The 12,115-nt window shown below is 36.0% G+C and overlaps 1 protein-coding gene across 1 annotated transcript in view; it reads left to right on the top strand.

Annotated features, from left to right (window-relative positions):
* The window catches only part of LOC124153638 (dynein axonemal heavy chain 10), a 208,524-nt gene extending 196,951 nt beyond the window's left edge, over window positions 1-11,573 (top strand). Inside the window, exons 71-79 of the mRNA XM_046526934.1 lie at window positions 543-685; window positions 5,127-5,288; window positions 5,370-5,541; window positions 5,754-5,885; window positions 7,783-7,994; window positions 8,114-8,281; window positions 8,671-8,850; window positions 9,057-9,203; window positions 11,294-11,573. Of these exons, the coding sequence (XP_046382890.1) occupies window positions 543-685; window positions 5,127-5,288; window positions 5,370-5,541; window positions 5,754-5,885; window positions 7,783-7,994; window positions 8,114-8,281; window positions 8,671-8,850; window positions 9,057-9,203; window positions 11,294-11,443 (1,466 nt within the window). The 3' untranslated portion in view covers window positions 11,444-11,573. The remainder of the gene's footprint in view (window positions 1-542; window positions 686-5,126; window positions 5,289-5,369; window positions 5,542-5,753; window positions 5,886-7,782; window positions 7,995-8,113; window positions 8,282-8,670; window positions 8,851-9,056; window positions 9,204-11,293) is intronic.
* The last annotated feature ends 542 nt before the right edge of the window (window positions 11,574-12,115 follow it).

Raw genomic sequence — 12,115 nt, 5'->3', positions numbered from 1 at the left:
AATATATTGCTAACTTACTGATCTAAACCTTCTTCATGTTCTGGAACTTAATATTTTTGTATGGCACTTGGGTTGTGTATGTAATGTTCATTTTCATTATGGAAGTGGCATTGTTGTGTTTGAGAGAGGTGTAAGTGATGCCATTTCATGTACTGCTTGGTAGTACATCATTAACATTGTGAAAATTGGAACTGCAACTACCCATATGCGAAGAGTTTTATTCTTTTGAAACATTGTACTGCTGTATTCAGTTGTTTTTCTTGTCAGTGGAGTTATAAGTTTATTCACCTTTCCTGTCCGTCGTTGAGCAGTTTTTATCTCTGTCATAGACTGTATTTCAATGCAGTAAGTTGACATTAGTTTCTCTATATCTAGGTATTGTTTGCATAAGGATTATGATTTCACTTCCATGCTATGTTTGATTCCTCTTGTGGCTGCCTTTCTCATTAGTTATCATCATTGAATTCATAACAGTGCTCAACACTCGTCTCAATGGTGTGGTTATAGATTTGAAATTATGTGCTTTCATGTTTATTTTTCAGTTGTGACCGAACCTCCAAATGGTCTGAAACTGAATTTGAGGAACACCTACTTCAAGATGACATCTGCATCTCTTGAAGATTGTGATCATCCAGCATTCAAACCATTGGTGTATGTACTAGCATACTTTCATGCTGTAGTTCAGGTAGGTATACATTGTGGGGAATATTTTTTTGAAAAGGCTGCTAATAAGAGCAACCTTGGATGCCCTGTTTACATATTTTGTTCAATTTGAAAACTACTCATATTACCATGGTAATGGCTTACCAATTCTGTTCACACCTTACAATGCATGAGGGCAGCTCTTCAGCTGAAGTGAGTGCCACTGCCTCTTTACCTATATGTATGTATTTGATAGAATGTAATGTCATTTATCACATATTTTGGCATAGTAATGAGTATTCATTAAGTTTTAACTAGTGATGGGTCGATTCCAAAATTTTATCGATTCCGATCCCGATTCCGATTCTGACATTTCGATTCTGATTCTACCGATACCGATTCCATCCATTCTGATGCCATAGGCTCCGAGAAAAATATGACTTAATTCCAGGCAACAAGAAAACCACTTAAAAAAATATCACTCTATAAAAGAGTCAGTTGACAAAAGCATCTTCCATATCATCACTATGTAATTAAAATATAATAGCTAAATTTCAAAACAGAAAATACCTGAAAAGTGGTGTTACATGATACGTATTACTTTAGAATATTGGCACTCATAATATGTCGACCATATATATATGTATCCAAACTACACGGGAGAGCCCTGAGTAGAGAAATTTCCATAGCTGTGATAAAGATTACATACTGCATATATGAATCATGTAATATTTGGCCCTTTCAAATTCTCAAGCAGAAAAACCAATTATTCTACATACTTAGCCAGCAGGTTTTGACATCTCCACGTTTCAGTATTACTGCCTGCAGAAAATTGCCTTTTGCTACACACTTGTGTGATTGAGCAAGTACTTTCCTGCCAAAATTGCAAGATTATGGAGACTTTGGAATTTTTATTAAAAATTATATCAACGATTTTTTTGGATCTTGAATCTTCTTGGAATTCAAGTGGACGAAGCGAACGAACTAAAGAACTAAACTTTAGTTTTGTAGATCTAAAAAAAATCTATACTTCTCACGTCATTTAATCAACCTTAAAATCTCTTGCATTTTTTAAGTTCAACAAAAAAACTAAACGCTACAAATTAATATCACATCGGACGGACGCAGTAATAAAAAAGGCTAAAAGAGCCTTGTGGTGTGAAAACTCCCCCTTCCGCGCGACTCACTTCGGCGAAGTTGGAAAGGGAAAAAGGGTATCGGTTGTTGCCTTTCACGGAAACAGTTCATTTTTCTCTCTCTTAAGTATGCTGAAATAATCTCTTCACTTTACTTCAATACCCAGGGCATATTTCTTATGCGTGGGATAGTTCCGAAAAATATCCAATCTTTAGTATTTTCACTTGAGTAATGCGCTAATTGTTCAAGTCAATCTATACATAATCCTTTTTAACATCCTCAGTTTAGTGTTTTAAGTCAATGAAGACGATTATCCATGCTTTAAATCACGATTTTCAAGACTAATGTTTTAAAAAACTTGAGAAATCGGCCTCAGTTACCGAGCCTTAGAGTTCCGCGGCGTGTAGCTGAGCTTTGACGCGCGATTGAAAAATCGCTCTTGTTTCCTTCGTCGCAGACTTTATTTCCAAGATTTCTAATTAGTTTTCTTTATAAATCTCTACTTTATATTGTGGTTCAAATTTTCCGAGTTATATTTTTCGTAAACGAAAGATAATGTCTACTTTATGTCAAATTTCATGCGAAAAACGGGTCGGCCATTTTTGCGTCGTAAAACCTGACAGATGAGAGCCAAAATCTTCAAAAGCCATTGAAAGTATAGGCAAAGCACCAGATCAAAGGAATGTTTCGTTTTTTATTCCATAAAACTCAAACCAACGCAAAAGCACTTGGATAAATTCAAAGATTTTTTTGAGGAAAAACGATATCTCGCGTGGCATTGAAAAATTGGTCATGTTTGGGCCGTTGTATCTCACTAAAGGTTCGTAATAATGTAAAATGGCATATAAATCTATATCTGGTAACGATTTATGATTATTTGCGCTACGTTTCAAGCCTCTATCTCCAAAAAGGTCATTTTGGACTTTATTGCAGCTTTTTCCGATTTCGGACCAGTGTGCGCCGGGTAGGAAGACGATCGGCCGCCGCGGCTGGCGTAAAGATATTCGGCGCCCACGTCGACAACTATAGTGTATTCGGCAAGCTGAAACTACCATGTCAAGGCATTAGAATGACTTATCGGCTTTAAAAACTGCATTATTACATGAGTTTCATGATAGCGCTTCCTTTCGGCAGATTGCTGGACCTACTAGCCTTGAAAGCTCTGTAACCGTAACTTACTCGACTAGACATTTGTAATGCTACTCGAAACGCTCGAGTCGAGTACCAACTACTCGATCGACTTGAATTTTCGAGTACTCGCACATCCCTAGAAGATATGTATTTTGTCATTACGATTACGTGGCGCGAAAATTCAAATGACTGTTGGAAACGCGGTCGTATATTTTGTTGCTTGAAGTACTGCTGGAATCGGAATCGATTTTTCACCTTGGCAAGTACTCGTTTTCGATTCCGGTTCATGGTCGAGAATCGAGGAATCGAAGAATCGAGGAATCGAACCGACCCATCACTAGTTTTAACATATAATATCTACATATAAATGCAGAGCCTAGTAGAACAATACTCCCATTGAGTGCTGGAATGGCAATGTCAGTCAGCAATTTTTGAGTAGCTTCAGTACATGAAGGGCATCTCTCCTGCTCTTTTCTTCTCTTGCCTTACTTGCAAGTGAAGTAGAGAAAAGGTACATGCTTGGCTAAGAAGTGTCATCAACTGTCGTGGCTACCAACTGTTTGGTGATGGTTTTCTCTGTACTTCATATGAACAGTTGAAAAAATTGTATAAAACTGTTTCAAATTTTTATACATTCTTATACATTACCATGGCAATGTATAAAAATTTGAAACAGTTTTATACAATTTTTTCATAGGGGTTACTTTTGTGCCTCTAGCATCGCCTGCGCTCCAGCAGCCAGCCTGCAACCTGTTTTCCGAGCGTGTGCTTATGGCCCTGACTTCATGTTGTCATTTTTCATTGTTTCATATTGAAAACCTCATTTACTAGATGTAATGCAGAATATAGGAAGAACCTCATTCAAAGTTGTGAACCTTCTCCTCAATTAGCTTTCACTGCAAAATGTGTTGTCCACAGCAGGCACATAAGATCTGGTTCTTTTCTGGCTTATAAACAGGATGTATTTTTTCACATTTCATCCTGTTGAATTGGTTCATGCAATATTTTGGGTCATAGGTCCTAACTTTCCTTAATTTCCTGGGTGAAAAGTGTCTTTCCGTTCAGTGAGTGATTAGAAGAGGGTCAGGAATGAAATGGTTCTAATTTTTTGACTGTGGAAAGTAAGCCTTTTGGGATTTGTAAAAAGGGAACTGCCTATACCTTCTCCAATTTTTGGGAGGGTGGAACTCTGTACCATCAGGAGAGTCAGTCCAATACTTTACCTCTTTTTAGAAGACACGAGCTGCCACTGCATGCATGTGTTCAGGGAATACGAAGTGAACTTCCAATTATTTATACTTCACTGTAGATACAAATACTTTACTGAAGATAAGAGGAGATTTTGGTTCTGTAAATATTCATTCCTGAGCAAAAATTTATCTGACTTTTATTGATGTTATCTGGGTTATGAACTATGTGGATTGTAAGCAATTTTTTTTGTTATTGCAGTTCATGAAATTGGGTAGGTATTTGTTTAGGCACTGGTTATTTTTAGGTACATATATGTACTTGATTATGCATGGGCAATTATCAGTTGTTGTCTTGTACTTGGGTGGATTTTTTTTAAGATAAAATATTTCAATTGTCTCTGAAATCATCTTTCTTGGATAAAGCTAATAAAAATTGTTCAAGTATAGGCTCAAGAATATAAAAACAGGTACTTTGGCTATAAACTCCAACTCATTGTCTATAAAGTCCTACCAAACAAAAGTTCTTTAAAGGTATGAATTTGCTGCTTCCATTTTGAAATATGTATTCCAGCTTGTGAGACCCATGGAAGTTGTTTTGGAGATTCTGAATGTACACATAAACTTTAAGTGCTTAAGTTTTTGAAGTAGCTCTCATGTGAATGTGATTACATATACTTGGAAGTACTTTTTTTGGATGCTTGATGTTTATTTTACTGACTTTCTGTAAACATTATGTCCATGGACTACATTTGTTGCATTATGGCTGTTGTACATGTGTTCATACATGTACGATAAGGTTGATCCTAAATATTTCCAATCATTTTTGGTATTTTTCACATCAGTTTAAGCTATTCTTCATTGAAATCTGTGTGCCTCAAAAGACATTCCCATATCAACAATTATAGTTGATTTGATGAAAATTTTGAGGGGTCATTATAAATGTGTTACTTTTGTATTCATTTTTATGTACATAATGTTATATTGAGGATCTTAGTACATGTTTACGCACTTGTTTCCTATTTGCAGGAGCGAAGGAAATATAACAAGATAGGCTGGAATATAAATTATGATTTTAATGAATCAGACTTCACTGTTTGCATGCAAATCCTTAACACATATCTTAGTAAGGCTTTTGAGGCAAATGAACCAAACATCCCATGGGGAAGTCTCAAGTATCTTATTGGAGAGGTAAATTGACTTTTTGTCACTATTAAAAGTGGAAAGATAATTTTACTAAACACTTAATATTACATGTCCTATTCCTTGAAGGTTATGTATGGTGGTAGAGTTATTGATGATTTTGACCGGAGGATAGTGAAGACCTATATGAATGAATTCATGGGAGATTTCTTATTTGACGTTCACCAGCCATTCCATTTTTATCAAGATTCACATGTTGATTATGTTATTCCTCCTACTGGGGCAAGAGATGACTATATGGGTTAGTATTTCAGCACTTAATCTCTGAATTGTCTTTGTATGTTTACTTCACACTTCCTAAACTCTATTTTAAGTATAGCTTTCACATAATTACCTAAGTTCATGATAGTCTTCATGCGTCAATAAAATTAAATGCCTCCTGTGATATTGTTGATCCTGTTGCTGATGAAAAAGTGTTGATTGCCGAGGCTTTTCATTTTTCTGTTTTCATAGATGCCATTGATGACTTTCCATTGGTTGATATTCCTGATGTCTTTGGACTTCATCCAAATGCAGAAATTGGGTATTACACTAATACTATCAAAGATATGTGGCAGCATCTGATTGATCTCCAACCCCAAACTGGTATGTGTTTCAGTATTGTGATTTTCTGTGTTTGAAATTTTGTGTGTACTCGGAAATGTCAGAAAAATTTTTGATACCCAAAAAAGCCAGTAAAAGGAAGGAATTTTAGTACAAAAAACTGAAAAGTCAGTAAAAAATGAAGCAGTTCTTAAAAAATTTTTAACCTCCCAACAATGCTAGAATTCTTGTCCAAAACATTATTTGTTAGTTTTACTCGTGGTGGAGCATCCTAATATGAGGAGTTTGGGCACTCCAGAGAGACTTGTCTTACTGCCTTTAGAGCCCATATCATCTGCTATTTAGTAGCGTTGTTGTCTGCTGTCTACTGACTGATGAGAAATGTGAGCCACATATATTGTGTTGGCTTGTAGTGTGGTGATATTTTTTGATTTTATAACAGTTTACCTTTGAAAAGTGAGTAAAATTTTTGAAATCATTGTTGATAATCAGAAAAAGTCAGTAAATTTTGAAACTTGGAAAATGTACGAATCCTATGCTAGCATTCCCATTTTAAGATCAGAGTTGGTCATTCAGCACCTTATTGGATTGGGGAGTGGACCGAAAGAATAACTATATCATGTGTCTTGCCAAACTAGAAAGAAGTGACTGATTAACAATTGCTTGTCATAATTCCTTTTTTTTTAAAAGACAAAATTTTCAGGCCACAATTGTGGGGAAGAAATCTGAATAGAGCAGATGTTTGACAATGCATTTTCTTACTCAAGAATTGAAAAATCTAAAAATTTGACCAAAGTATTGTTTAAAAAGCTAATCATTTAAACAAATTATCGTTAAACAGTAAAAATGTTATACTTTTATGAATTTTGTATTTATAATGGTTTATTTTTTACCGATAATATTTTATACTGATAAGACTTATAAATAAAAAATTTGGGTAAGTATTCTACTACTTACCCCTTAGAATGTGGGAATGTTTTTATACGTTTTGCATGCTTACTGAGGCATTTACCCAAAATGTTTATTGCCCCTGGATATCTTGCACTTGGGCACTTTCCCTCACCATAAGGATCGCCAAAGGGCTTAGCTCTACCAGACCAGCCCTCGTGGCAGGGGGTGCCTCCTGCACTGGGGGTCTTTTCTGCACTGGCTGGCAGCTAAAACCGTCAACTCCCGCAGCCCAAGGGTTAAGAGGAAAATAATTTTGAACCTCTCAAGTATGCAGGGCTGCTGCTGAGGCTATCAGTTCTGGCTGAAAAGCAGGGAGTTTGAATGAAGTCAAAAATTAACTCGACTGTCAAACTTAACATTTATTCATGTTGTTTTTTTTTCGATTGCCAAGAAAATTGTTAAAAAAGTGCTTAGTGCAGTAGCTCCAGGAAGCTTCCATTGGTACATAATGCCTCCTTTTGAACAAAATATGTTGTCCATTTGCATCTTATTTTCTGTAAATGAAAGATTACGTATAGGGAAGACATGCTGGAACCTGATAGGTTAAGGAGAAACAACACATTCTTGCTTGTCGTACAGTCTTTATGGTGTTGCCTGCTTATCAACTCTAGTGTGAGTATTCTTCTTTAAAAAAATTTTGTACCATGATTTGCATTCCCTGATTTAAAGGAGAGTGCTTTTACAACTTAAGCCACCTTGGTATTGTTTAATTATAAGCATTAACTGTGGAGATCTGTGTTCAAGTGATGTTCAAGGGGATTGATATTATGTACCTGTATAAAATTTGCAGTTGATGTGTTGTCTATGCTGTGAAAAAAGAAATTGAATGAGAAATTGGGAGATTTAAATTTTGCATTCATTGTTAACATTTACCACTTGGCAGCATTTATATGCCTTACGTTTATGAGCCGTCTCCATATTTACATTTTGCTTCCCGAAATAACAATTTACGAGTAATTTGTCTTAATGCTCTCTTTTTTCTGACCAGGAACTGATGAGGGAGGTATGAGCAGGGAAACAATCATAAACACCTTGGCCAAGGAAATATTGTTGGTTCTCCCTGAACTCATAGAAAAGTCCAAGTTAGGTGGTGCAGGTAGTACAGCCACTTCTCCGACTTTGGTTGTACTTCACCAAGAATTGGACCGATTCAACCAGCTTATTGAGTGTATGCGCAATACTTTGACTCAACTTCAAAAGGTATTTTATCTTCCTTTTACTGTTGGAAAAATTTTGAGTACATCCTAGGTTTTCAGCTTTTTCAGGATTTTTGTGTGAAAATAGTAATGGCTATGTTGATTTAAAAATTATTACTGTAGGCATTGGCTGGTGAAATAGGAATGGATGCAGTATTAGATGACGTTGCTTCCTCACTTTTCAATGGGCTTCTTCCGAATGCTTGGCGTCGATTAGCCCCAGCCACTTGTAAAAAATTAGGCAGCTGGGTAGAACACTTCAAGAGAAGAGTGAAGCAGTACAAGGAATGGGTAATACTATCATATAAATCTTTTTTATCTTTGGTATCATTTTTTTTCCCTGTATTCGCTATAGTATTTCTAAAAATAAACGAAATGGCATTAAGTCCATCTGGTGAGTAGATATGCGTTGGAAAATATTTTCATGAGTTGGTATTGTTCTACTTTGCCATCTCACAATAAATGATGGACATGATATGTTTATCAATACCCTTAGTTTATTGGTAATATGGGGATGAATGCATCCTCCTCATGCTTTTTAAGTTATTACAGAATTCATTGTAAGCTAATGCAAATGAAGAAATTATCTGTTTATTAGACTGAGTTTTTATAAAATTAATTGTGTACCCTAGCAATGATTGATGTATACCATTCTGTGGTTTTCATTTTGTGTTGCACAGGCCCTACGAAATGTGATTGGTGTGATGTGGCTATCAGGCCTGCAGATACCGGAATCATACCTAATGGCTATTGTTCAGAAAACTTGCAGGAAATATAGGTGGTCTCTTGATAAGTCAACTTTGTATACTGAGGTGACTTGCTTCGAGAATGAGGAAGAAGTTTCTGAGCTTCCTGAAGATGTGAGTTTTCACTTATTCTTTCCTAATGGGCTTATTTTCCTTGCTACAACTATCTAAACTTTCCTAAAAAGCTTAGTGTGATAAATGATGTTGTTTGATTTTCACCAATTTCAGTGCTTGAGTTGAATATTGTAAATTTATGCTGATGATAAATGTGCCAATTTAGCCTGTTAGTGTGATTATAATTATGCCCCAATTTCTTGTAGGGATCTTATGTTCAAGGTCTCTATTTAGAGGGTGCTGAGTGGGACATGGAGGCAATGTCTCTCTGCCGCTCCCGCCCTAAGGTTCTGTTGCAAGAGATGCCGATTATTCACATAATTCCAATTCAACTGAAGAATTTGCAGCTACAGGTATATTCATAGAACTTTTTCATTTACTTTAATGAACACTTGTGAATTAAGGTCAGTGCTGATTTTCGGGTTCCTCAGCCGTGTTGGTTGTTTTTGGATGACAACAGTTTCGGGAGCCATCCTGCTCCCGTCTTCAGGTCGAAGGTGACGTCAGGTCGAAGGCCCTTTGACCTGAAGACGGGAGCAGGATGGCTCCCGAAACTGTTGTCATCCAAAAACAACCAACACGGCTGAGGAACCCGAAAATCAGCACTGACCATGAGCAACGCCGCGGAAACCTACACCAGAGTTTCACTTGTAAATTAAGTTTTCTTAATGTAACCATTTTGCTGCTTAGTGATCTATCTCTATTAAGTAAATATGTATTAAATTTAAAAAGATGCTAATTGATATTGCTAAAGTTCTTGAGTTATTTACTAGCTAGTAGTGAAGATAAAACTTCCAGGATATACTGGGTAACATTTTTATTATTTAAGCAGGGCAGAGGTTGGGACATACCTCCCTCAAAAGCTGATATTAAAATTGTAATCCAAAGATGGTGGACTAGTCCAGGCCTGAAGGGTCTTATTTAAATTTGTTTTTTTTTCCCATGAATGTCATACCCCTCAGATATATTGTGGTTGTATAGGCCCCAATAAGCATTGAAAAGATTACCTATTCAATGTGTATCATGTCATTTAATGCGTAATTCATCTTAGTGACAGGGAACATCAATTGACTTAGTTCTCTTTCCCAGTGAGTTTGAGGTTTGTTCTTTTGAGTATTGCACAGTAAATTTATTAGCTTAGGTAAACCCATTCATAGCTGAAACCTAATGTTAGCTCCATTCTTCCATGGTGTGTTGTCATTTCAAGCCTATCTTTTGCCTGTTTCATGCTGGTGGAAAGAAGTATGGCTTAGTTGGGAGATAATTGGAAACTGCATCCTATTTTGAATGTTATAATTATTTTATCATTGATAGAAAGTATTTATGTATAGGAAGAAATATATTTTTTTGTCTCTGTATTTCCTACTATGTATGACATCTGAGATTTTATGGAATTTATTATTTTTTGTGGGTTTTCGAAAAATTATGCATCTGTGTATGTATTGCGTACTTATGAAAATGCGTCCATTATTTCCTATTTGCCTTGAATTCTTCTCGTGATTAAATTTAATTTACTCATTTAATGTGGATGACTTGAATTCTAGGCATTGGTGCCAATTCCTCTTGATCCACCTCCTATGTTTGTGCTAGTGCTATACTTATTAGGCCTATCAGTTTGGCCAAGCATCATATGTGTGTTAACCCATGCTGTAGCTCACAAGTTTTCCACTGTGTGCAGAAATGTTCAAAGGCATCCAGACCCCCTTGCTCCTTTCTTGATTCCTGATTCTTCTTAGCTGTATCCAGATTTGATTACAGCTACTTAGTTTATCTATAAATTGTGGATAATTCTCTGGTTGTCATAGAACACGCCAATTTCTGTTAGCATTGCAAGTATGGCATTCCAATGTATCAAAAGCTTTTTCCTAGTCCACAGGTGCATTAAATGCCAGTTTGTTCTTCCTATCCTCCCCTGTGCAAGCAGCTTTCAACTTTACTTTCCACTTCAATTATTTTCAGTGCAAGTTTATTTCCATTTTATGTATAACTGTTCCATGTACTCCTACTGTCCACTCAATTTGTCATCATTATTAATCATGAGATATGTTCTAGCTCGTAATGATATTGCATCCTGACCTCTGCTTCTTGAAGTGGTTCCTCTCTCTACTTCAGGCAGCTTCCACTCTTCCACCTGCGAGGTTGTTCTGCTCATCTTCACTGATATTATCTCTAGCTGTCCTCGCATTGCAATTTATTTGTTACAAAACTTTTTTGACGCATAGTACTTGCATACTTGTGTGTTCCCTGCTGCTGAAAAGCTAAGTAAAGAGAATGTGTTATGTTTGCTATTTGCAATACTTTGGTTCTCAAGACAGATCTGCATACCTTAAAACAATTCTCCATGCCAAAATATGGTTATTTACTTATTTTTTCCTCCTTAAATGTGTTAAAATTGTAATTTATACTACTGATAAAAAGTCCTTTGGTCTTTTTCTGACTTCAGGATACTCTCCGTACACCAGTGTACACAACTCTGCAGCGACGAAATGCAATGGGTGTAGGACTTGTATTTGAGGCAGATCTTCCTACTGCTGAGCATTCAAGTCACTGGATATTACAAGGAGTATGCTTGACTCTTAATAGTGACTCATAATCCATGAAAGTGCCTTTCTTGTTTTTGTTTATTTGTTTGAATGCTTGGAATTTGGTGGTTGTGACTTCCTATTCCACTCTAAAAACATGTGTGCAACTTTAATGTTGATAGTAAAATGTATAACTCAAAACTTGTGCCTTTTATTTACTGACATTAATTGTAGTATTTGTTAAGCCCTAGGTATTCTGGGAAATTAGACACGATTGACTTCTTAGGCTAATTAATATGGTTATACCTATTCTTTCCAGATTTTATAATTTCATGGACATATGAACTCTTTTTAAGTAATTTATATTAGGAATCTCTAATTTTATGCACTATAAATTTTGTTTAAATGGAGAGTGAATCACTTTTCTAAAGCTAGGAATAATAATCGTTTTTGTTTTAGGGTGATTGCAATTTGCAGAGGCTTGGAAACAAGTGAAAAATTGAAGTATTTAATTCTTGAATATTTACATTTCTTGGTGAAAAAAATGAGGCTTAACATAGACTGTATATTTCACATCAGTTGCTGACTTAACGTTAAGTCATACCTACTAAGTTAACTACCAAGGTACCTTGGTAGTGCCTGTAGAGGCAGGCGGAGAAGAGTAAGGTATATATACTCTTCTCTGAAAGTGTATCATTCTTTAATGTCATACCCTGTCATTATCTTTGCTGGTGAGCTAATCA

This window comes from Ischnura elegans, chromosome 2 (genome assembly GCF_921293095.1).
Source record: "Ischnura elegans chromosome 2, ioIscEleg1.1, whole genome shotgun sequence".
Lineage (NCBI taxonomy): Eukaryota > Metazoa > Arthropoda > Insecta > Odonata > Coenagrionidae > Ischnura > Ischnura elegans.
Note: the sequence above shows the minus strand (reverse complement) of the source record. Positions and strands in the feature narration are given on the sequence as shown.